The sequence below is a fragment of the Perna viridis genome, chromosome 11 (genome assembly GCF_037379345.1).
Source record: "Perna viridis isolate PV_CMFRI_1.1 ecotype Kerala chromosome 11, ASM3737934v1, whole genome shotgun sequence".
NCBI classification, from domain to species: domain Eukaryota; kingdom Metazoa; phylum Mollusca; class Bivalvia; order Mytilida; family Mytilidae; genus Perna; species Perna viridis.
This window is the reverse complement of record NC_142455.1, coordinates 6,525,505-6,549,728: the sequence shown is the minus strand read 5'-3', so window position 1 is coordinate 6,549,728 and position 24,224 is coordinate 6,525,505. Positions and strand designations below refer to the sequence as shown.

At 32.5% G+C, this 24,224-nt stretch overlaps 2 protein-coding genes across 2 annotated transcripts; both read left to right on the top strand.

Moving 5' to 3' along the window:
* Positions 1 to 5,630: 5,630 nt before the first annotated feature.
* Positions 5,631 to 10,743, top strand: LOC148602756 (uncharacterized). The gene is made up of 4 exons (XM_088553138.1): positions 5,631 to 5,759; positions 7,198 to 7,268; positions 8,764 to 8,946; positions 10,479 to 10,743. Exons 2-4 carry the CDS (start codon positions 7,217 to 7,219, stop codon positions 10,622 to 10,624), a joined length of 381 nt encoding a protein of 126 aa, XP_088409264.1. The 5' UTR covers positions 5,631 to 5,759; positions 7,198 to 7,216; the 3' UTR covers positions 10,625 to 10,743.
* A 4,972-nt stretch (positions 10,744 to 15,715) lies between these two features.
* LOC148602755 (histone-lysine N-methyltransferase PRDM9-like) lies at positions 15,716 to 23,912 on the top strand. Its single transcript, XM_088553404.1, has 7 exons — positions 15,716 to 15,893; positions 17,212 to 17,291; positions 19,581 to 19,648; positions 20,496 to 20,690; positions 21,503 to 21,812; positions 22,347 to 22,532; positions 23,625 to 23,912. Exons 2-7 carry the CDS (start codon positions 17,213 to 17,215, stop codon positions 23,768 to 23,770), a joined length of 984 nt encoding a protein of 327 aa, XP_088409530.1. The 5' UTR covers positions 15,716 to 15,893; position 17,212; the 3' UTR covers positions 23,771 to 23,912.
* The last annotated feature ends 312 nt before the right edge of the window (positions 23,913 to 24,224 follow it).

Genomic DNA, 24,224 nt, shown 5'->3' with positions numbered 1-24,224 from the left:
AAATTTTGCAATTATTGATTTTGTTAGGTCTTTCATTCTTTATCAGTTTAATTATTTTTTTTACATCAGTAATAATTCTACTTCAATGTCTTTTATTATCATAAATATAAAAAAGTATTGCTGTAAAGTTCTGTACAATATGTGCAATAATAAAAAAAATCACAAAAAATACTACCCTTAAGAAGGTAGACCTAGGGTAAAGGACACAACTCTTACAAATCATTGGAACATTTGTATTCAGCATCTTACATCAATATAATGTAAACATCAAAGTAACTTGGACCGATTTCGTTCTGTTTCAAATGAAAGCTTGATTGGCTTTAGTGAAATTGAATTTGATACAAACATATCACTGATTTCAAGGGTTGTTTCTTCCCTAGGTCTACCTCCTTAAGGCATTTCCAGTACAGAATGTTATGAACAAAATGCTTATGTCATGAAATAAAAGGAATAGATAATTCATACCAGTTACATTTACCAAAATTGTAAAAGACATAGGTGTAATATCTCAGCCATTATTTCCATGTCTTGATTACCTTATATCGTTGAGGAAAGGTTATGGAACGGAAAAGAAACATTTCGACTTTGACCAAGTGAACTTACATTTGTTATTTGAAAGGCTGAAAGGCCCATGATCTACCGCTCTTGAACCCTGGTTATTTTTAAAGATCTTGAACTTGATGATCAGAATGGGATTCATCTTAAAAGCCAATCTATGTTTTATGGCCATCATCACCGTGGCAAAAGGTAAGTTGATGCACATATCTCCTGATTGGATTTAGATGTTTTTGTAGAATGTTAATATTCTATTATCCGTACTTGCCAGATCAATTTTCGGCCCCAAATAGCATAAGAATTTCATATCTAGTATCAAATGAACACTGATCTTTTTAATCATTAATTATAAAAAGTCAAAACCACATTTAGGAGAGTGTAATTTACATCATTCATCAAAACATTTACTTTTGAGAAGTGCAAACATCCATCCCGTAAATTGTGGATCATTTTGTTTTGTGTAAGTTGAATTGAGAAACCAGGATTTAATTTTGTACGAATTCGATCAGTTAAGCACAATTAGCCAAATGATATTAGGCAGGGGTTACATTATTGATTATACAGTCATGCTGGCGGACAGTTTGTGACATTGCTAATTTTCACAAGTAACAACAATGATATTATTTGCCTATCTCTAATTGTAATTCATTGTCTTTAAAACAGTAACATGTTATGTCATGTTCGATACGTGAAATAAATCCATGAAATTTGTAAACTTCACTCTGTTTTCAAATTCATGATCGATTCGGTACTGAAACGTCAATAATGATTCTGTGCCACGTTTACTGCAAGCTTCTCTTTCTATCAATACATGTGGTTTGTTTTTGTAAAAAAAAAAACAGTTGTTTACTACAGGCCATGGGATCGTATAAAAGTCTCATTCAATCGTTTATCCTACATCGTATATCTTGTTAAATTAAGAAATAAATCACGGAAACTTCATTTTATCATTGTTTTACCACGGGACGACCAATTATGCCGCATTATTTTACCCGTAGCAGCGATAGCGATTGGGAAAATATCGGCATAAATGGTGGTAAAATAATGCGGAATAAATGGTCAGCTCATTGATAAAACGATAATAAAATTGAGTTTTCGTGATTTATTTCGATTCTAATAGGACAATGACTGTATTTTTATTTACATTTTCGTGACCTATTACGGTAACCTTATTTGTGCATATATGGCTGTAAACTTTACGCTAGCTATGTCAGTTGAAATTGCGAGCTAGTGAAACTTTATGTATTGAAATAGTTGTTTGCATGAAATGGTCACAGTGTTCACAAATGGACGATTGTCAATGTTTGGTTTCATTCATGATGGCTCACGTGACTTGTGACGAGTGCTACAGAGTATATGTGTAAGTGATTTTTATAGAATGTAATATAACTTTTCTAAAACTTTACGTTTAATATATTTATCAAATATGAAATTGATGTTCATTCACGCTACTGAAATGAAGAAAACAGCTGATACACTTCGGAATAGTACGTGTTTGTTTACATGATTAAGTTATTACAAAAAAACAATCTACGCCAAATAATATACGTGCTGCTCATATAGCAATGGAAAATCGCCCACAGTTGTGGTCTCAAAGCCCGTGAAGGGCGTCATATTAGAAAACTACATTGTACATGGTGTATCGTACATCAAACATGATCTGAGTTTCCACAATGCGAATGTATTTTTGCGATTTTAGGTAAGTTGCAGTTTTTTTTTGTTTGTTTTTTTTAGTACTAAGATTATTACAATACATTATTTTACTTTAAGAGACTTGTTCATATGGTGAAAGGTTTATAAGGTTAGGGAGTCTTTTACCTGTTCACATAGGGTCAACCAGTGCACCTGTGAAGAGAAGAATAGCATCATTGAAAACATGTGCAGGGCGTAAACAGACAGAGAAGAGAAAAAGAAATATTTTGATTCTAAAATAAAATATGACTACAACTTTCAACATGGTTATAATTAATAATTTATCTGTAGGTCTGTTTTTGTTTATACGAAACATTGTCATTTCGTATTTGCTCCTATAAATCCTCGTCAAATAAAATCCCTTAATGCCCTAACTAATAATGGAATAACAAGAAATGCGTTGAAAACTATCATACCTATATGTATAACTACAAAAAATTAACAGGCAACCTTACTTGCGATGTGAGGTAATCAGGAAAGACGGGTATTCAAGGTTCTTCCCAGATATAGATGTAGGACGTACATACACACCCAAAACAATGTCTATATATTCCACAATACATTATAAAATTACGCGTTCTGGAAAGTTTTCATTCTTTGTATACCTAATAATGCACTTAGTAATAAAACTGATTTATTCAACGGGTCATAGTTTTCCTTTCCTCGTTTGTCTACACCGAAATTTTCATGAGCAACTCGGCGGGTGTTTCTAGAAAAAACAGAGGACGCTTACCCTACCGGTGCACCTGGTCCATGCTCCCAGTTTTTAGTGGAGTCCAAGTTGCTCATTTTCTTTTGTTACTTTGTATGTATGATTTTAGTTACTTTATGTTCTTTGTTTCTTTGTTGTGTATGTCTGTTTTCCATGTCTGGTCTTTGTCCCTGGATTACATTCTTTTGATTACCGCTATAACCTTGGCTCCCTTGATTACTCTTTTACTTTCTCATAAAATGTGTTTAATATGATTTTCATGCACATACATGTTTGTGAGTTTTGGAATAAAAAAAACATTAATAAACAAGCAAGGGAAATTGGTATTTTATTTCTGAATATTTGTAAAATGTCCGAGCTCCTTCGAGTCTTATTTGTATGGGTGAATACTTTTAAGGTGAAATAAATGAGTTCTTTTAGCAGGGAGTGCATATACAAATATACTCACCCAAGAAATACATAACAAAATCAAAATTCAATATATTTGGTAATTATGTGTTTTTTTGTCAATTCGAAAATTGGAGGACCTTAACACGATTTAAAAGTTGAAATTTGCATGTGCGTATTTTTGACTTGCCAGTTTATGTTTAGGAAGACAATCCCTAATCACCTAAAAGAATGTAACCCAAATGTTCATACATTTCGGACAATAAAAACAAATTAGGGAATCTGTATCGTACAAAAACTTTCAAGATAGTTTCAGTTCATTGAGAAATACCGACAATTTCATTTGTATATGTCTGCGTCCAAGATCTTGACTTGGGATGAACCATAACTCAACTTAATTTTCAATAAATATACAGTCGACAATGTACATAAAATAAACAAAGTATTGTCTTATCATTAATTTGTTTATGTCTTACTTTATGTTTTAAGTAATCAGTTTCATTTACAAATAGCATTAAAATAAAGTGAAACAACGATTATATACTATATATATTATTATAAAGTTGACGCTAAATAAACACACAGATTGGGAAATCCAAACATCACTACAGCTCGCCCATCGATGAATTTTATTTACCATTACATAGTTAATTTTCCTCTTCCGAAAAGTGTTCTTTTTTTAATACCAAGGTGAAGTTGCTGATGAAAGTACAAGTTAAAATAGGACTGTGTCGGGTAAACCATTTTTCATCGTTGCATTTTGTAGCCTGCATACCTTATATATTTACAGCTCTGTCACTTTTGTCTCTTCTACAAACTTATTTACGATCATTACCAATTTTCATCAATTATTAATGTAGTTAGTTCGGGATCGGAAACCTTTAGCTGATGGTTAAGTATTATACCGTCATCATGTACTAAAATATAAAAGTATAAAAGGCAAGGCAAAATGGGTGTAACAACTCTATTCCTTTTAAGCAGTTAACACCAAAGGTAAGGGACATAACTCTTTAAAACCATTGGAACGTTTGTATTCAGGCTCTTTATATCAATCTCATGTAAGCATCAAAGTAACTTAGATTGATTCCATTCTGTTTCAAATGAAAGCTTGAAAGGCTTCGATGAAATTGAATATAATACAAACATATCACTGATTTCAAGAGTTATACCCCTTACCCAAGGTCTACCTCCTTAAAAGAGCGTTGTTTATAGTATTAGTATACGGACGCAAAATTCATCAAATAACATACATACACCGTAATTATTTGTTATTTTGTGTAATATACAGTACTATTGCAAAGGTATTGACAAAACACGGCATATGATTTCAGCGGCTTTTTAAAGTATGTTTTATTTTTTATGATGGAGTTCTTGGTTGTTGCTGTTGCTTTGTTTTCTATTCGTTTGTATTTTGTGTTTTGTTTTTTAATTTTACCATGTTTCTAACAACAAACATTTCAAGTTGATATAACTTAGTTTATTTCAATCATGCTGATGCACAGTAACCGTCTTTAGCATGCTTTTAACAAAATTTAGCATCTAACCATGTAATGTAAAATTAATCGTTTTAAAGATAAATAATTACATAAATATTATATATTTATACCTGCTTTATATGCAACAATATAAAATGTCTAATGAGCATTATGTCTTTTTAATAACTAAAGCGCTATAATCTATCAAACTGCCGAATCCTTGTAAGACACATAATTCACATGGTTGATAAGATACATTTGATTAAAGTCAATATGAACTATTCAATTGAATGAGAAATACGATAAAATTTGACTATTTCAGTGCATCAAATTCAAATCTGATTGTGAATAACCCAAGCTTATTTTTTTGAATTTGCATAATACTGTAATTATGTGAAATTTACCAATTTTACATTTGTTGATTTTTTTTATAAAAAGTCATTAAATTCGGATAACGACAAGTACTTGTAAGTATTTCACCGTTATTGGTGAAATTGGAATTCGTAACATGTATGTTATTAACGGATATCATTGTTATATCAGCAACAAAAATTTACATATTTCAAGTGTTTGTACTGCGCTATGTAAACTTTATGTATGCTTAAAAGTTATTGTTGAAGTAAATTGTGTGTTACATGCATTTAAACAATGAATTACTTTCATGTTTAGAGAAAAAATATGATATTGACTTTGATAATTTCATTAAAAGAAATTGAATCGATAATATATGGTTGTTCATGGTATAGTTCTTGAACCCAATTCTTACGGTTCATATTCACACACACACAGTACCTGACGTTTACACCGGTTTTTTCAAACTTAGGGAAAATTATTTTAAGAGGATTTTACTTAGTGTCCGGCGATAGCGGCGAAGAGACAGTCGATAGTTTTTGTAAGAAGTGTTACAGCTTATACAGAGAGGTTTTACAGTGAAAAAGGTAAGGACATTCAGTTTATTACATATTTTTAATCTCAATAAATATTCTTCCTGACCTTAAGAAAGCTACAATGTTTTTTCATATTAAAGACCATGTATAGCTTCCATTGATTCTTGACCAAATTTGCTTCTATTTACATGTGCAAGTAAGAATAAGAAAGAAACAATGAAAATTCACTGATAGTTACAGTAACACATCAACTATGTCTAACATTCAAAATTGCGTGTCTTTCGTGTATTCTATTATCTATTTGGTCTTTACGTCGATCACAAGATATTTGTATTTCCGATGAATGAAAATTAATCGATCCAAATTTGTATTGATGTTCAATATTAACAAACAACCAACTTCGTAAGGTTAGTTTCCCTATTGAGAACGATATGATGCTTGTTATAATACAATTACGAGTACAAAAGTTTCATTTGGTTTAATAAATCAATAATAATAAATCAATAAACGGTTTAAACTAACTTTCTTAAAAGGGATTCATCGAGAACCTCTAAAAAGGAAGATGTAATAACATTAAAAAAACAAGAAAACTAATGTTCTTTTTGCAACGAGAATATTAACCACGATTAACATTCGTTTTGTTTGTAAAACATTTCACTGTATAAAATCTAAGACAAATGTGTTTGGTAATAAATTACAAAGAATATCAATATAGCGACAAACTATGTTAACTCACATTTGCAAAAAAGACACCCGAGTTGCTCATGAAGTCCGGGGTAGAAGAAAGAGGAAACGAAAACTATGACACATTGAACAAATCAGTTCTCATGGTGCAGATGGATACACAGGAACGATCCGCGAGCTCTTGATGACGACCATAAAACTATATGGATGACTTCAATCTTGTAGCAACATAACCCTGTTCCAGAGGCCTAATTGTAAGACGTCTAGCGCGATACGAAAAGTCTGCGTACTTACGGCAAGCTCTAGCCTAACGTATGAGTTTTGATATGAAAACTCCATACGCAAGTGTTGAATGATATTGTCACAGATGAAAGGAAAGTTGACAATTCTGAATTAAAAGTCATCAAGTTTGTCGTAAAGGTTCAAAGGTCAATATTTTTTCATTATATGAATATGAATATAAATATGAATATGCAGACAATACAGTGAAGCCATGAAATACATTCGGCGTAGTTTCAAATGGATAAAAACTCAAAATGTCACCATGAAAAGTGTAAAAAATGATTCTCTTTACATGTCTTGCAAAGAACATCGTGGTAATTGGAACCGCTCTCGCCGTGTTACGACCAAGGGAAACTAACATCGCTTCCTTTTCCGACTGACATATCAAATTCAAATCCCTTGTCAATATCATGGCCCTATAGAAGTCCAACTTTTTTAAAGATAACGTTAACTATTGTGTAGACTTTTCCACCAAGTGACAACGTACATGTACTTATATGTTCAAGCCATATTTCAACTTCAGGTAAAACATTAAATTGACGATGTCCATCTTGAGAGTTTCCTGTTTAGTAGGCCTTATCACCATTGCCACAGGTAAGAATTTCAATGCAGAAGGAAGTTTAACAAGAATTACTAGATAAGATTGTGTTTTTTTCATTTTTCATTTGACAGTAAAAAGTAAGAACATCGAAATGTCAAAGGGGATAAAACTTGTAGTAGCCATACCGACTAGTGATGTTCAAAAACCAAAACCAGGCATCATGCAAGAATTTGAGAACAAGTTTTAAAGGACAAAACAGCTTAAAAGACCGAGCAGAACAATGAACAAAAACTTCCAAAGAAAAAAAAAGAGGAATTGAACTCAGATGCTCTGAAAGTATTAAAATTCAAGATGAGAAATGATAAAAGACTAGTTTTGCTCACTTTCTCCATTTGTCTTCGACAGAAAGAAGTTTTTGTAGTAGAAATATCAATATTGTAATTTTTCAACACAATTTGCTAAAACTTCTTGTCATCGATATCTAGATTAGACCACGTATGGCATATATAGGTTGTGTGTCATATGATATACTGATATTTTGAATCAGGTCGTGCAGACAGCCTTAATCAATGAGCATATATCCTGGTCTCGATAGCTTTGCTCAAAACACTAAACGTTTAATAGAATAACGAGTAAACATAACCGAGATCTTGTGTATCGATTTTGTTCTGAACTTCGACTCTCGATATTCTTTAATTTCCCAAAGTTCTTGCGATACGTTCGATTGGCTAGGCAGATAATTCGTTTTTCATTTACATTTTAAAATTCCGGTAAAACATATCAACATGGTATTATTTGCGTCAGTCATTTTACATGATATCGTTTATGTCAGACGATAAGACGTATTAACATTGTGCCAGTAAGCAAAAACGCCTGGGGTCAGACATATTTGAGCGTACGAAATAGCTGATTCAAACCAAAAGCACATGCAATTGTGATAAATGGACATGAGAAAACACCTTGGAGGGAATTGACGGAAGTACAATATACTCTACTGATACGCCATATTGGAAAAATCTCTCTCATCCAAGTAGTTAGGCCGTATAAAGAAATAAACAAGTGAAACTGAAAGGAAAATAATTACCATTCAAATCAAGTAAATCAAATTTAAAATAAGTCTTGAACTTTGTGTGGAAGAGGCTTCAAGTTCAAGATGAAAACAATAATATACGAGTACGAATTATAGAAAGCAATATGTTGACACTATATAAATCCATCACATTATCTTGTTCGTCAGCAAAAAAAAAACATATTTTGAATGTAACTGGTGTTAAAAATCAAATGAATGAATGTACATTTCATTCCATTGTAAAATGGACCTTGCATTTGACTATGGTACCTTATTTCGTGAAAACCTTATTTACTTATTAATTCATTGCAAATGAAATTTAATAAGGGCATAATGTAATATTTTGACAAGTTCAGAAAATATGATTTATGTCAATTTCTGGTAATACCATTTGATTATGCTAACAGAAAGACAAAGATTCGTAGGTAAAAGTAAATATTTCATTAGACTGTACTTGATTGCTTATTTTACAAATATAGGTTTAGAGTTTTATGGAGAATGTCTTAAATTCGAGTCTTCAGAGATTCAGATGGATATACCAGATTTCGAATGGTACTGCTTGGAAGAAGACGGATTTAAGTACTGTCGCTTTTACACATGCGCATGGACAAACTGTGATACTCCTGTTATGCCAACCAAAGGAAAATGCGGTTACTGCCCTGGTAAGATGTTATGACAATACTCTGTTAGAATCTTCAAATTAAGATTCACAATTGCATTTGGCCATATATTTTCGGTAAATATGTTATGAATGATATTTATAATGACTCTAGATAATTCAAACTAATCATTAAGGAGGTCTTAGTAACTTTATAGATAGTTAATATAACAATTCAGAATGTTTCTATGATAAGGAAAAAGGTATTACTATTACAGTTTTAGATCGCAATAAGCATAAAAGATGTTGTTAAAACAGGACTACTTGCTATACATCAATACGCCGTACTACTATATTTGGACTTTTTATTTTTTTTAAATTGTTTTCCACAGTTAATCGTAACTTTGATGAAAAGACCCTTTTTGTTATTTTCATTCAGGCTCCTTATCAGTTGCTTATGTGAGCCTTTGATAAATGTACAATCACCCACAGCATACGGGATTCTGCTTCTGAATCTGTTTTGATCTTGAACTTTGTGAGTTTTATGCTCGTGAATTTTTGTGAGTTTTATGCTTATATAGTTTTATGAGTTTTATGCTGAGGAAGGACATTCGTTATCAGAAATATTCAATTTAAATTTTACCATCTTCTGATGATGTTAAACATACCTATATATACTTACGTCTCAGAATGTGACGCTACACTGCTCCATCGGATCAAATTGATACAGGGAAGATAACATTAGCTTAGAAGAGCCTGGACAATTCCCAACGATGTTAGAACTGTCAACTTAGCGAAGCAATTTTTTTGTGGTTCCCTGAGGGACTCGTACCGTTGTGATATATATAGCAACACCAGCTGCTCAACATTCAGGGCCCTAAATCGCTCGACCAGCTAGGATAAGCAATTTGACAGTTCTAACATCGTTGAGAATATTCCAAACGTCGTTAGAACTGTCAAACGTTCGAGGCAAATTTTTGGTCGCCCCCACCGTGGGTCTCGAACTTGTATCTCTGTGACATCTATGGCAATACCGCCTGCACTAAGTCCAGCGTCCTAGACCACTGGGCCAGATAGGTTATAAAAAATAAAGCCTTCGCTGTCTGGGTCATTCCTCCTCGTAGAATTAATCTGGGGCTATAACCTAATGTATGGTAGTATATGACGGCTCATTTAGTGTTATGTTGGATAGAGGCTCAAATTAACGACACATGTCACAACAGATCAATATTATACAAACGTCTCAGAATGTGACGATCCTATTCGTGACACTACTTTATCAAATAAAATTGATACAGGAAAGATAACGTAAGCATAGAAGGATCTGAAAAATTCCCAACTCTCGTTTAAAGGCATGATTTTCACTGTTTGTTAAATTGAGTAAATGACATTTTGAAAAAAAAGAGATGCATTTGTTAACATATCTTCAACCGGTAGCTCAACAAACAAATGCAGCTTTTCAATTTTTATCTTTTTTTTCATGTAGACCTGTGTTATCTTTATTAAACAGCACATGTAGTCTGAAATAGTTTGGTGTAGTTATTTAGACAATTGATGGCAGTAAAACAAAATATTGTTTTTTTTCTTTCTCTCCAGGAACTTGTTCATATGGTGGAAAAGTTTACAATGTTAGACAGGGCTTCCAATGCTTAGATGGGACCAACATGTGTCAGTGTGCAGCGGATAACTTAATATTTTCCACAAGGGTAGCTCAGCATGCCAAGATCATGTGTAAAGCTTAACACTGACACAAGGAGAGAACGATTTTTTCACTTCACCATTTAAAATAATTAAAGTTTAGTATTAGTATTATTTAAAACAAAATAATAATAATAATAATAATAAAATTAACTGATTTTCATTGTTTGTATTGACGAATATTTTGACACTCCTGCTAACTTCAAATGAGTCTTTCCAAAAATAAACGGCATGTTAAACTGAGTGCACAGCTGTCTGTTGTGTCACAGCTTACTCTGCCTACTTAGCAGCTCTAAGTCATGAACATTGTGGAAATAATTAACCTAGAAGTAACTGCATCTTGGAGAGTGTTTTTTTTTTTTTATTGAATTTCAGTTTCTTTTGGTGTTTTTTATCAACGTAAGTAGATAAATTATGTAAGATAATGGCCACGGTTTTTAATTTTATTTTATCTTGTTGAAAAAGGTTACACAAAATGACCTTTGTTGTAGCATTTAAAACAAATTAATAATGGAGGACAGACAAATGGACATACATGACGTTACTGTTAAACACTGTAAAAGAGTTCAACCCATAGCAGATTCCTGAGTGCTTACATCTTGTCATATTATTAAGTTTATAGTTTGTGGATCCATCAAATTAATCAAGTGATACGATGCACAAACGTAAAAACAAATATCATGTTGTAATTTCGGTTTGCTAAATGCGATTTAATAAAATTCTTCCTAATTTTATCTTTACCATAAAACATTTGCCACTTAAGAGTCTGTGAACATGAACCTAAAAAATCAGTTAGGACTTTGACAAAAATTGAATAAAAAATAAAGAAAAAATATCTAGTCTTATTATATAAGACATACGCCAAATACGTAATCGTGTCGTATTTATTCAAATAATGTGTAGTGAAGAATGATATGTGTTCGTTAATGAGGCATTTATGATAGTTAATGACGCAATGTGGTTATGTAAAGGTATGCTGACCCATAAACACCAAAATTGATAGATTTTCGAATACGATTTCATTTAACTGTTAGCCTTTATAAAAATTAGAAGTAAGTACAGTCCACGTAATCAGTTTTAGTTTGATCTGAGTTGCTGAACTAATCAGGTTCTAATATATGTTGTGTAAAATTTGCCACTTTGCAAGAGTTGTTTTTTGTTTTTGTTTTTGTTTTTGTTTTATTTGGTTAATTTATGTGGAAGAATAATGTATGACCCCCCCCCCCCCCGAAATACAGATTTGTATGTGGAAGGGTTTACTTAACTGAAAAACTAGCGTTTGTAGATCGGAAAATCATTGTGTGTTCGGTGAGGGCTTGCTTTGTATCACGAATTCTACCTTTTCCAGTACCTGAATTTTAGAAGTATTCGTACTTAAATGGTGTGTTTTACTAGATGAGCAGTAAATAATGAGATTTAAGGAGGTAGACCTATGACAAGGGACGTAACACATAAAATCAATTTGTAACATATTCAGTTTCACCAAAGCTTATCAAGCTTTCATTTGAAACGGAATAAAATCAATTCAAATTACTTTGATGCGTACATGAATTTGACGTAAAATGCTGAATTTAACGGTTTCAATGATTAGTAAAAGTTGTGTACCTAACCTCATGTCTACCTCCTTAACCGAATAATATCTTTTCCTACTAATTCCTTTTTTACACCAAATAATGCATTGCTGTTCAGTTATTAGAGCTAAGTACGCACGCCAAGGTCAGTCGTTCCGATTTTGAAACAATGTTTTTGTCAGCTGTTTAAGGAGGTAGATCTCGAGTAGGGGACACAACTCTTCAAAGCATTCGAACGTTTGTATTCAGCATTTAACATCAATCTCATGTAAGCATCATAGTAACTTGGAATGATTTCTGCGTAACAAAACTTTGATCAAAAATATTAAAGCACTTACAACAATTTCATTAAAAAACGATATTGCTCTTACAGGTTTTTGCAAAAATATAGACTATAAGAGTTATGAAGAGAACCAAGGTTCTAGCGGAAATCAAAAGACAGGGACAGGGACGAAGACCAAAAATGGAAAACAGATACACACAACAAATAACATTGAATAAACAAAAATTGGGAGCATGGGCCAGGTGCACAGGTAGGGTAAGCCTATTCTGCTTTTCTAGAAACACCCGCCGAGTTGCTCATTAAAAGTCTTGGAAGAATAAAAAGAGAACGAAAACTATGATACATTGAACGATCCACGAGCTCTTGTTGACGACCGTAAAACTTCTACATGGATGACTTCAATCTTGTAACACCATAGCTCTGTTCCAGAAGCCTAAATGTAAGATGTCTAGCGCGATACAAAAAGTCTGCGTAGTTACGGCAAGCTCTAGCCTAACGTATGATTTGTGATATGAAAACTCCATACACAGATGTTAAACGGATGTTAAAAGGATAAAAGGAAAGTTGACAATACGGAATTGAAAAGTCATCGGGTTTGCCGTATATTTTGGTCAATAATTTTCCTTTATCATCGATCTCAAAGTGTAGGTCAAGATATAAGGCTGACTACACCATGTCTGTAGTATCCTTTATCTCAAGGTCTTTGGGGTAGATGCGATGTATTGAATCTTTTCTGGATCAGATCAGCTATGAAGTCAGCCTTAAAAGAGTTAGGGAATATGTCAGGAGCACAATTTGTTTACACCAGAATGCTAACCGTTTGTTGACAAACGCGTCCATCACACTGGACAAATATGTTGTCAATAAAAAATTCCAGTATTTTGAAAACGTCTTCTTCTGTATATTTTTAAGATGATTTGAAATTGTCTTTTACAAAGTATGAGGACTCTCTACCAAGAACTACAAATTTGTATCTAGGTGTATCGTTTTGTTTTTGAGTTACAAAGATGTATAATGTTTTTGAGTCGGGATTGTAACTGAGTATGAGGAATAGAAGTATAATTTGTTAAAAAAATCATATGTTTTAGCTATTGCATTCTTATAATACTCTTGCCTTAAGGGTTATCAGAAGATTTGTCGAGGATCCATATTGAAATAATACCACAACGACAGTAACATGTGTCGTTGTAGGAATGCAGACCCTCGTTGACAGCTGTCAGTATAGAAGTTAAAAGTTTTGAAAGAGATTTGGGGTGGGGGACATTTTGCTGATCCAGCTATGTAACGCTCTTTGTATGGACTCTTGTTGAGTTTTGGAATTCAGTACATAATTTGTTGTTTCGGAAAGATTCGTTTTCGATTATGTTTAAATATATCGTAATGACGTGACCGGAAGGACCACATTTGAATAGAGAGATTTTGCAAGAACAGTCATGTGGTTTAGTCTTGAAGTCCTCAATCTCGAGGTCCTGCAAAAACCTTTTATAATTGAAAATTTTGGAAGCAATAGGTGAAGTATAGGGAACATGAAATAATCGGTATTAATTTGTCCTTGAAATACGGGGGAATTTTGTTGGTTGCGTTTTGAGATAGCAGATGTCAACCAAATGAATTGCATCCATATCTTTGTTGACAAAGGGTAAAGAAGAAATAATCGTGACCTATAACACAGACTGGTTTGAAGAGACAATGGAAACCAATATCCAAAATGATGGCGAAAGTCTGTATTATGATGAGGTAGGTTCAGAATCAGGAGTGTCAAGTGTAAAGAGAGTTTAGGTGAGTGAGAAGAATAAAATAGAGTTTAGTTTAAATGCGATAAAGCCCAAGAGATTTCTGTATGAAAGGAATACGACAATTTTGGGTGATGTATCATGGCGAATGCCATGACTCATGTCCGTCTAGGTTCTTTGTCAAATAAATTCATCACAATTACGTTATTGTTATAATGCACTTTTTTCAAACCATGGATTTAACAACTGTCCAAAACAGATTTATACTTAAAGGACACGACATTCAAATCATGGTTTATCCATTGAACCTTGTTTTAGAGATATTCGACCCCTAATTGCATTCCTGTGTAAAAACTAGTTATATATAATTAGCCAGTTTTGAGTATTGCACTACATCGAATCTAATCTATTTGGACATTTTTACTCTCAGTCCAGTCCACTAGAATTGAAGTGACCTATTATTTCGTATGCTTACAGTTGTCATGGTAATGTAAATCTTGAATATGTTTTGAGCTAGATTTCAGTACCTGCGAACGATAAGTGGATATCCTATTTTCTTTATGTAGTGTATGCTTAGGTGTGTCATAGAGAGATCGGGTGTGTTTTTAGGAAATTTTATGGAGTATTCATTTGGTGATTTAGTTCATTTTACCTTAATTTTAAGGAGATGGTTCAGGCTTTACAAATCTATTAAAACTCCACCGATGATTTAACACGACTATCCATATTTTGTGTTCTATATAGTGACTTTGTGTCATTATATAAATTTGTAATTTGATTTTTGGGTATATTACTCGTTTTGTTACATGTATCTCGGTTTATTTTTCGTATATTATCGGGGTATTCAGAGCATACTATACGTTGTGCTTACCCCGGACTTGACTTTTTATGAGCAACCTTGTATATATGATTTTAGCTATTTTATGTCCTTTGTTGCGTATGTCTCTTTTCCATGTCTGCTCTTTGTCCCTGGAATACATTCTTTTGATTACCGCTATAACCTTGGTTCCCTTGATTACTCTTACACTTGATGAGTACCTTTTGCTGAGTTCTGAAATGATAAGGTTATTCGCAGATGCATTTGTTGCGTTTGACCATATCCGTTTTGTTTTCTATGATGTATTGTTTGCACTTTGTAGAGCTTTGATAATATCCAAATTCATATAAATTAAATTAAGCATGTCGTATACATGTCTGCAGTCGGAACGACATATTATATGTAATTCAATAACAAAGTTAATTTATAGTACTTTTATCTTGTTTATCAATGATCATATAAAAAGTTTCTTTTTGTAAATAAATGAATAAAATTACTAATAACATATTTCTGGCATACATTTGCATGTGTACTACTGAAATACCGTAAGTTCATATGATATATTAGATAATACATATCTAATGGATAGTGTCCTTTAATTGACATCCATCACAATGTTTACCAAAAACGACATAAGATAAAAAACTTACTTACCTAGCACGGAAAGGCAAGGTCATAAATAATCAAAATGAATGTTGTGGTTTTTTCTTTGGTTAACATGATCAAAGAGAACTCGATTTAACAAATGCCTTTTTTCATCGTATTCTCTTTTATTTGCATTGTTTATTATCATTTAATATATTTTGATTTTGTTCAAATTGTCATAACCTTTACGTGTGACATGTTTCACTTGAGGTTAAGAGCACGAGGTCTTTTTGGTTAAAGGAGAAGATGGTTAATCGGCAAAAGGTAAGTCATTAGCTGATACCAGTTTAATATAAATTCATGTTAAGTTTATTCAATTTAATATTTGTATATCATTTAAGGTACTTGTCCATTCATGTGCATGTATATCCTACTGTGAGTATCGTAATGACAGAAATAAAACGAAAACGCACGTTGATGTGCAATTAACATTTCCATTAGAGTAAATATTGGACAATAGCATTCTATTTAAACATTTATTCTGCTATTTCCTGTCCTTGTACTTGTTTAAATATGATAATAGAAACACAATGTCTCTATCCAAACAGTAAATAATCGAAAGTTTAACAATTCGAAGTAAAGCGAAACGATAGTCCATACTTGCAAAAGATATTCTACATTTCATCTTTATAAATATCGCTTCCTCATTGAGTACTCATACCTGATTATTAATTTGATTAATTTAATTGACTACGTCACGTCATGTACATAGTAAGCGCGTTTGTCTTCAAATAATCAAACTTTAGTGTCTGTTATTAGATTGAATCTGGTAAAGAATTGTATAACAATTCGATCTTTTTTCCAACAAATATTTGTCTTCACGAAATGTATTTTATCATGATAAGATTGTTCAATACTTAAGCGATGTAGTACAACATTTTTTATTTGTAATTCCTTTATTTTTCCAACAAATCTTGGACAATTTACATTGAACAATTGTAAATTTGTAGATTCGTTATTTTAACATTGTATTACCAGTAGCATACATTTTCCTCAAAATGATTTTTTGATTTGAATTAAACTCGTTAGGTTTGAAGTTTTCCCTTTGCTAAACTATGATATTTTGAAAAGTTGATGGCATTAACATTGATTGGTCTGAAGTACACAGTCCTCAATTGAAATGATCAAGTACTAAAGATTTAGTTTGATAAATAAGCCGATCTTTATTTAGATTGTAAGTTTCTCGCAAGCTATGCATGGATAAGTAACTTTTTGACAGTTCAAACATTTTTGTAAATTAGCTAATCAAACATCTGCGACATGTACCTTATAAATGTAGATAAATACTGCAATATTAAGTATCATGCCAGGTAAATAAGTACCGAAGCGATTGCAATTTTACCATTTAAATTTTTTAAAATATCTTTAAAAAGCGGGTACGGTTATGTCAATTATTTGCATTTGTACCGAAACAACGAATAAGTCATCTCATAACAGTAAACCCTGCATTATTTTTAAATAGACTTGTATTACATAATTGAAAATTAAAATAATGATATCAATCAATATATAGTTTGCACTGTAAAACAAACACAGTACTTGATATCTTTTATAGCATTGTAATGTTGATCTCCTTTTGTAGTATGGAAATGTTGAAGGATATTCGTATACCTTTTTTATTTTTGCTGAATTTGCTGACAATACATTATATTGAACAGTCAGGTAAATAAATATATCATCATATTACATCAAAAGGACAATTAATAACACATGTGTCTGGACGAATCAAATGTAATGGATTCATTCTAAAAAATGATATGATGAAAAAATACAGCTGAGGTGAAATGACGCTTTTTTTGTATAATGAGTGTAATCAAAACTTTTGTTGGTGTTTTTTTTTATTTTTCATTTTTTTTTCTTTTTTTTTTTTGTTTTGTTTTGTTTTGTTTTTATTATTGTTATTGTTTTTGACTTTATCTTATTTTTGTTTTGTTTTGTTCTATTTTATTATTATTAATACATATAAAAAAGCCAACACAGAGCGTTCAAAAAAGTAGTCCGGTACTTATCAGGATGACCTATATCAAAAGCTGGAATTGTGCAAGGTCGAGACATGAAAAATTACTTAAAAGTCGATTCTCAAGTGAGATAAGCGTATTTTTAAGAAATACACAGTGAAGCCTTTGTTTCCTAAATATATTGATTGATTGATTGATTGATTGATTGATTGATCGTCCGAACAGCAATATTTCAGGTATATTGGGACGATGAACATGAAAATGATGATAAAATGAACTTGAAATGATGAAATGAAAAAAAGGGATGGGACACAAGAATAATAGGGTTGACAAATTTTTATTGCCACTAGAAAAAGGGAGGTATGGGTAATGTCGGACAATTTAGCCTCCTGTGGCGGAACGCAAAGGTTCCTACTCCTATCGAATACTACAGCAGGGTTCATTAACGTGCGAGGAACGTGACATCTTTCCCAACACGGTGCACCGCTATGGTTTGCGGTCAGAGTTTCCGTATAATAGACTAACCCCAGCATGTAAAACGCCAGGGGTACCCCAGTCCACCACCTGAGGCACACATCCCAGTTGCTCTGTGAGCTGAGCGCCTAGCCCCAAGCTAGATTTTTTAGCACTATTTAGTCGCCTTTTACGACAAGCTTAGCGCTGCTGCAGGTCTATTCTGTTAACACCCGGACCTGCACGGGGCTTCTACATTATACTTATATATGTTGTAATAACGATAAAAAGCTTTGTAAATGAATATCGACAAAAAAAATACCGATGAGTCAGCAGGGGAATGTTCAAATACGCCAAATGCAAAAACATAGCCTAAACATGAACAAATGAAACAAAGCCGATTTACATACACAATTTAATACAAAAAAATGCAAAGAAACTGAAGACATTGGAAAGAAGAGGTCACACAATAAAAGTAGAAAACTAACAACATAAACTCTCACAAAATGTCGGGAGTGACATCAAGTGCTCCGGAAGGGAAATCATTTCCTGCTCTGCCAGCGACATCCGCTATATTGCAAGTTGGTATAATCTATAATTGGATTTAGTTTGTTTCATGTAAAAACGTAGGAGATTTTGGTATATATACTAAAAAATCAACAAAGTCTTTAGAGGTATAATTACATCAAGAATGCCTTGATTATGAAGTACGTTCAATGATAGAAGTTTTAAAGGGACATTCGATTAAATTTGCCAAGAACAACAACGAACGCGATGCAATACGTCAAGAAAAACTACAACATATTCTCAAACTGTCTCAACCTATCTGTACCTAATCTTCACCTACTTCTACCTGGCCCATGACTGGACTATTCCATGTCAAGACCAGTCGACGCTTGTTCAAGCGTACGTAAGTACCAGCACATACAATTCAGACACTGCTAGTGTAAAAGTGATTCATGGTGACGGAAAACCCAAAAAAACAAACGATACATTTTCATTCTACATATGCTATACTTTTACGTAACAATTGTCCTTTCCATGCATAATCACATAACAACCTATTTCTGAATTCAAATCTGCACTTTTTAGAAAATCATACACTTACCTCCCACTAAAATCAACCATGTGAAACCATATTAAGAACGACAACTTTTGCAAAATGCAAATTTCATGTGCATTTTTTTTAAATTTTGTATCTCAAAAGCATATCAACCAAATGAGAAACTAAGACTGGTTTTGTGATCATTCTGAACAAGGAATAAACTTTATGTTTTTTTTTTCATGCATGAATCACATTCTGTCCTATATTTAGAATGACAGCTACGTAAAATCATGTCAATTATTCTTACAGTAGATTGAACAAACCGTTACAAATTACAAAAAAAGATTTGTGACTTTCAACACCCTTTAGAAGGAAGATGTAATCTTAATTGATTAAGTTTCATAAATGGCAATATAAATAAAGGTTAAGAAAAAAATAGGCGCAGAATTAGGAACATAAATTATAAATTTACATTTTTTTCCCTTCAATTTGCAGAAAGTTATGATTGCGATTACCCAAACTTACCTATGGAAAATGGAATGTATGTTATCCCAAATGCTAAGGTGGGTCATTAAGAAACAAACCGTATAGTGAAGGTAAAATAGTTATTGAATAATTTCCCAACACAACCCACTCTGCCTAAATGAAAATCGGTTACACTCGATTTATCTGATATTTTTATCATACGAAATTAATATGATTATAAACATATGCTAATTATTTGATGATCATATAATTCTTATGTTCAGATAATGGTTTGGTAACATATAAATATCAGGTCATAATCATAATAAAAGAATCATATATAACACTTGATATGAGTCTTTTATGTGTTTACCAGTGTGTCTAAATAACAAACAATAGAGAAAGGAAATTATCGTGATTAATTAATTGTAGGATGTAAAACATGAATAAGCATCTACGTATATTATTGACCTTCGGACGTTTATTACCATATCTTACGAACTTAACCAAAATAGTATATATATAAGAGGAAAGACCTGGCCAGTGAAAGTTATATTTTGTATAGCATAGCTAGCCGAGCTATCTGGATTTTGTGTAGGCGGTATTGCCACAGATGTCACAGCGGTACCAGTTCGAGTCCCACGTAGGGAACGACCAAACATTTGTTTCGCAAATTTGACAGTCCTAACATCGTTGAGAATTTTCAGACCCTTCTATGCTTACACTATCATCCCTGTATCAATTTGATCCGATGGAGCACTGTATCAAATAGATTTGTCATTTTCTGAAACGTTTATATATATACGTTACATAAAGAGCCAAATATTATCTAACAGAACTATGACAAAATTGTGTAACGATCATTTTTAAAGTTTAAATTGCAAACTAAATGCGGTAAGTTGTTTTGGTTATTACTAACTCATTTCCGGTTTGTAATGTTTTCAGCCACAGTACCGCGATGACGACTATGCTATTGGCACAACACCTAAAGGGTTTTCTGTCCGTTTATCAACAATTCCAAATGCTGGTCTTGGAGTATTTGCAGAAACTGCAATACCGAAGAATACCAGACTAGGACCTTACGAGGGTATTATATATGACTATCAAGATCCAGAAAAGGACTGGACATACTCATGGAGTGTATGTAAGATCTCTTTCTAACTTTCCTTTAACTGAACTTGTTTTTTTTTGTAAAATGTAGTTACACGCAGTATTCATCGTTGATATATGTTTATATTCACATATACTCCTTTATCAAAACAGATTACCTCAATTGTCCTGTCGATTTACCGAAAATAGGATGAAATACATGTAATATGGGGTTGATGTGTAAAACAAGAATATCGAATATCAGAACAACAATCAACAGAGCACAGATAATACTACACAATCAAACCTGTGTTCCGATTATAATTATACAATGATACGATAAAAAAATGGTTGATTTCTTGTCATTGTATCGAAAAAGTACAGCAAAAACAGAAATCCTCGTACAAAAAAAAAGATTGCTTAAATAAAAAATATCCCAGAAAATAAAAAGAAAACAATCATAATTAAAACCTTTTTGACGATTAATTTTCCATGCCGATTAAATTTCGATATCTACATGCATGCAAGCCTACTGTTACATATACCAGTGACAAAATATATCTCAAAGAGTTACACTATAACATGATTCAATGTATATTTCATATTTTAAATCGAGTATACTTATGTCAGACTGGCTTACCCATCCGGAGTACATGTGTATTCCCGTTTTTTTTTCATGTTTCATGCTGCTAGTGCTTTAGTTATCTGTGTGATGCCTTATTTACCATTTTAAAGTTTAATTGTTTTTATTTGCTTTGCTGCACTGTGCATATCATTTGTCTCTGTTTAATGCATGCACCTTTCGGTATTTTTTGGTGATGTATTTTTTATGTTAAAATATATATATAATAATCTATCTTTAGGTAAGTTATTCTCCGTATTACTCGAACGAATCAAAGCATCACGTAGATGCTATGGAGAAGGCGCATTCTTCCTGGCTACGTTATATCAATATGCCAAATACTATCGACCAAGAAAATCTTTATGTCTACCAGCTAAACTACGAAATCTACTACGTCACATATGAGTGTATAAAACCCGGAACAGAACTTATGGTATGGTATGGGGAAACTTACGGAAAGTATCTTGGCTTGAACAGAACATCTGAGGATTACATGAGACGGTTTAATGAACCATTTCTTCGATCTGAATATGAAAACCACTTGCCAATTGGTAACATAATTTGAATGCATACACAAATAAATGAGTCTGCAAAGGATTATAATATATTTGCACAAAATTCATATGATAATAATGACAAATTCTTGCGACATTAAATATTTACCGTATAACATATTTCATAAAACATTTTGAAATTATCAAACCACGGCTTAATTCTATGCATTTTGCAAACGCAATCGGTGTAAGTTAGTTGTTTACACTTTGTCCTTAAAATAAAGAAGAGGAAAAAGTAGATCACCTCATTCTAATTCTGGGACCCGGTTGGTCATATACGGTTAGCACAGTAGGGTAAATAAATTTATTGAAAATTTGAATCCGGTCTCATGTTAAAATATAGTAAAATGTTATAAAAGAATGAGATTTTACTGCATCGGCTATCCTTTGTTTAATATAGTACTTGTTTAATTTGCTTGTTGAAGGTTTTGCCTTCCGTAGAAAGATAAAAAAAGTAAAGAAAATGTTTGTTTAAGCATTCATCAACAGTATCAGGTTTTGAAAGTTGTGTATTCATAATATTTTTTTCAGGACCTCCAATAAGGATAAAACATAATTGTTATATGTTTACTCACCAGTGCTCGGCTGAGAAACCCGTAAGCAGCCCGGATGGATATGTTAAACTGTGTATGCCTGGTACAGCATATGATGTGTGTAAATATTGGAAATGCGACAAAAACCCCTGTACAGGGAAAGCAGATTGTCGAGAGTGTCCAGGTAAATCATTGTAAAATCATGTGTCAAAACTGCTAAAGTCTGAAAACCTTTCGGGACAATATAAAAACTAATTTTAAACATGTTTATATCAAACAACGAATTGGTACACTTCTTAACAACTTAAAAATACGATGTTACAATGTAGTAGTAGGAAACCTGTGTACCTATGGAAAATAATGTAATGTTCGATTCATTAGAATTTCTCTATTTCTTGAAATATTTTTGATAGGTTGGAGAAAATAAGTATGGCTCTATTTGTGGAGGGACTTAGAATCTTTTTTAGAAACATGAAATAGCCTTACATTAGACTGTTGATTTATAATTAGCTCAATTTAACTGACAATTACAGAATTAAAATTTTGTCTATGATGTCTTATTGTTTTAAGCCAAATAAACAAATCATGCTATGAACAGAAGAGCGCTATGAAAATGATACTATTTAGGCAATCGGAATTTTAAAGTGAACGCAAAATGCCAGTGAACATGATACTGAACACGTGAGTAAACAGGATGTGAACATGCGAACTAAACGCAGTAGTGAGCGTGGAAGTTAACTTAAAAGTAGACGTATGAATAATTATCAAAGTAAACATTTTGTACTGATTAATTACCGTAATAATCGTTGTGCACTTAAAGTGAGCTTCAAGTTAACTTTTGACATGCTTAACTGGTAATGCTTGATTTGAACGCAATTGTCATCGGCCAATGCCGCTACACTAAAAGTTAACCTCGGATGCAGAAAGGAGAATTTATTCTTGAAACATTTGCTGCAATTGTAGTCATATGGGAATCAAAGTAGTTATATCCACCATTTGGCACTTCAATAGTCAGACATAAAGAATAATTACTCTTTCAAGAATTTTGACGAGAAGCGAAGAGATGAGAAAAAAAATAATGGTAAAAAATTCAACCAGTTAAATTTGCAGTAATAAATTGCTGCTAACATGTTTTAATGTTTGCCTCGATATTTTTACCATCTTAAATCCTAAAAAACGTACCGTCCTCTCAGTCCAAAATATTTTAAATTTAAAGATTACTCATACATTTTTTATAACTGAAGATGTTAAAAAATACTTCTGTACATTCATTTAGGTTTTTGCTTCCATATGGGTTACTATGTAAAACCGAATCAAAGTTATTCACATGCAGATGAAGTCAACGGATGTGTTTGCAAAAGTGACGGTACCCCTGTCTGTTCGAACGAAGCCTGGAGCTATGAAGACATGTGTGTTTATTGAGTCTACCGAAATCCAGTACGACACCATATGTATTGATGCATCAAAATAGTAATACTTCCTTTGGAAAGAGTGGAATTTTTGCGAGAATTATACATGTCCTATGAAAAAATTCATCCAATCAATTACATGTATGATAAACCGCTCTTTTGTTATCATCTAAAACTCCTATATTGTTTTCGTTTTGTGATGTAATTTTGCTCTTTTTATTTACACAGCAACATTTAATTTTATTATAAAACCCTTAACCGATGTTTTATTTTAACCGATGTTTTATTGCACTTAGTGTGACATTCAATATGCAAATTATACCGAGTGTATAGGCTACCTCAAGTTTCATTGTTCGAGTGATATCATATATGTGGTAGTACTTTAATGACATGATTTCAAAGAATACTATTGTTTGATATCCCATCACCAAACATATACATATTACTATTACTGGTTTAATGTACAT

Bases quoted from the DNA above. Each gene is read 5' to 3' on its own strand.
- LOC148602756 (XM_088553138.1), top strand. From the start codon at position 7,217: ATGTCCATCTTGAGAGTTTCCTGTTTAGTAGGCCTTATCACCATTGCC. The intron at 7,269-8,763 runs GTAAGAATTTCA...TTACAAATATAG, and splicing joins CCTTATCACCATTGCCACAG to GTTTAGAGTTTTATGGAGAA. The intron at 8,947-10,478 runs GTAAGATGTTAT...CTTTCTCTCCAG, and splicing joins AAAATGCGGTTACTGCCCTG to GAACTTGTTCATATGGTGGA.
- LOC148602755 (XM_088553404.1), top strand. From the start codon at position 17,213: ATGGAAATGTTGAAGGATATTCGTATACCTTTTTTATTTTTGCTGAAT. The intron at 17,292-19,580 runs GTAAATAAATAT...TTCAATTTGCAG, and splicing joins ACATTATATTGAACAGTCAG to AAAGTTATGATTGCGATTAC. The intron at 19,649-20,495 runs GTGGGTCATTAA...TAATGTTTTCAG, and splicing joins ATGTTATCCCAAATGCTAAG to CCACAGTACCGCGATGACGA.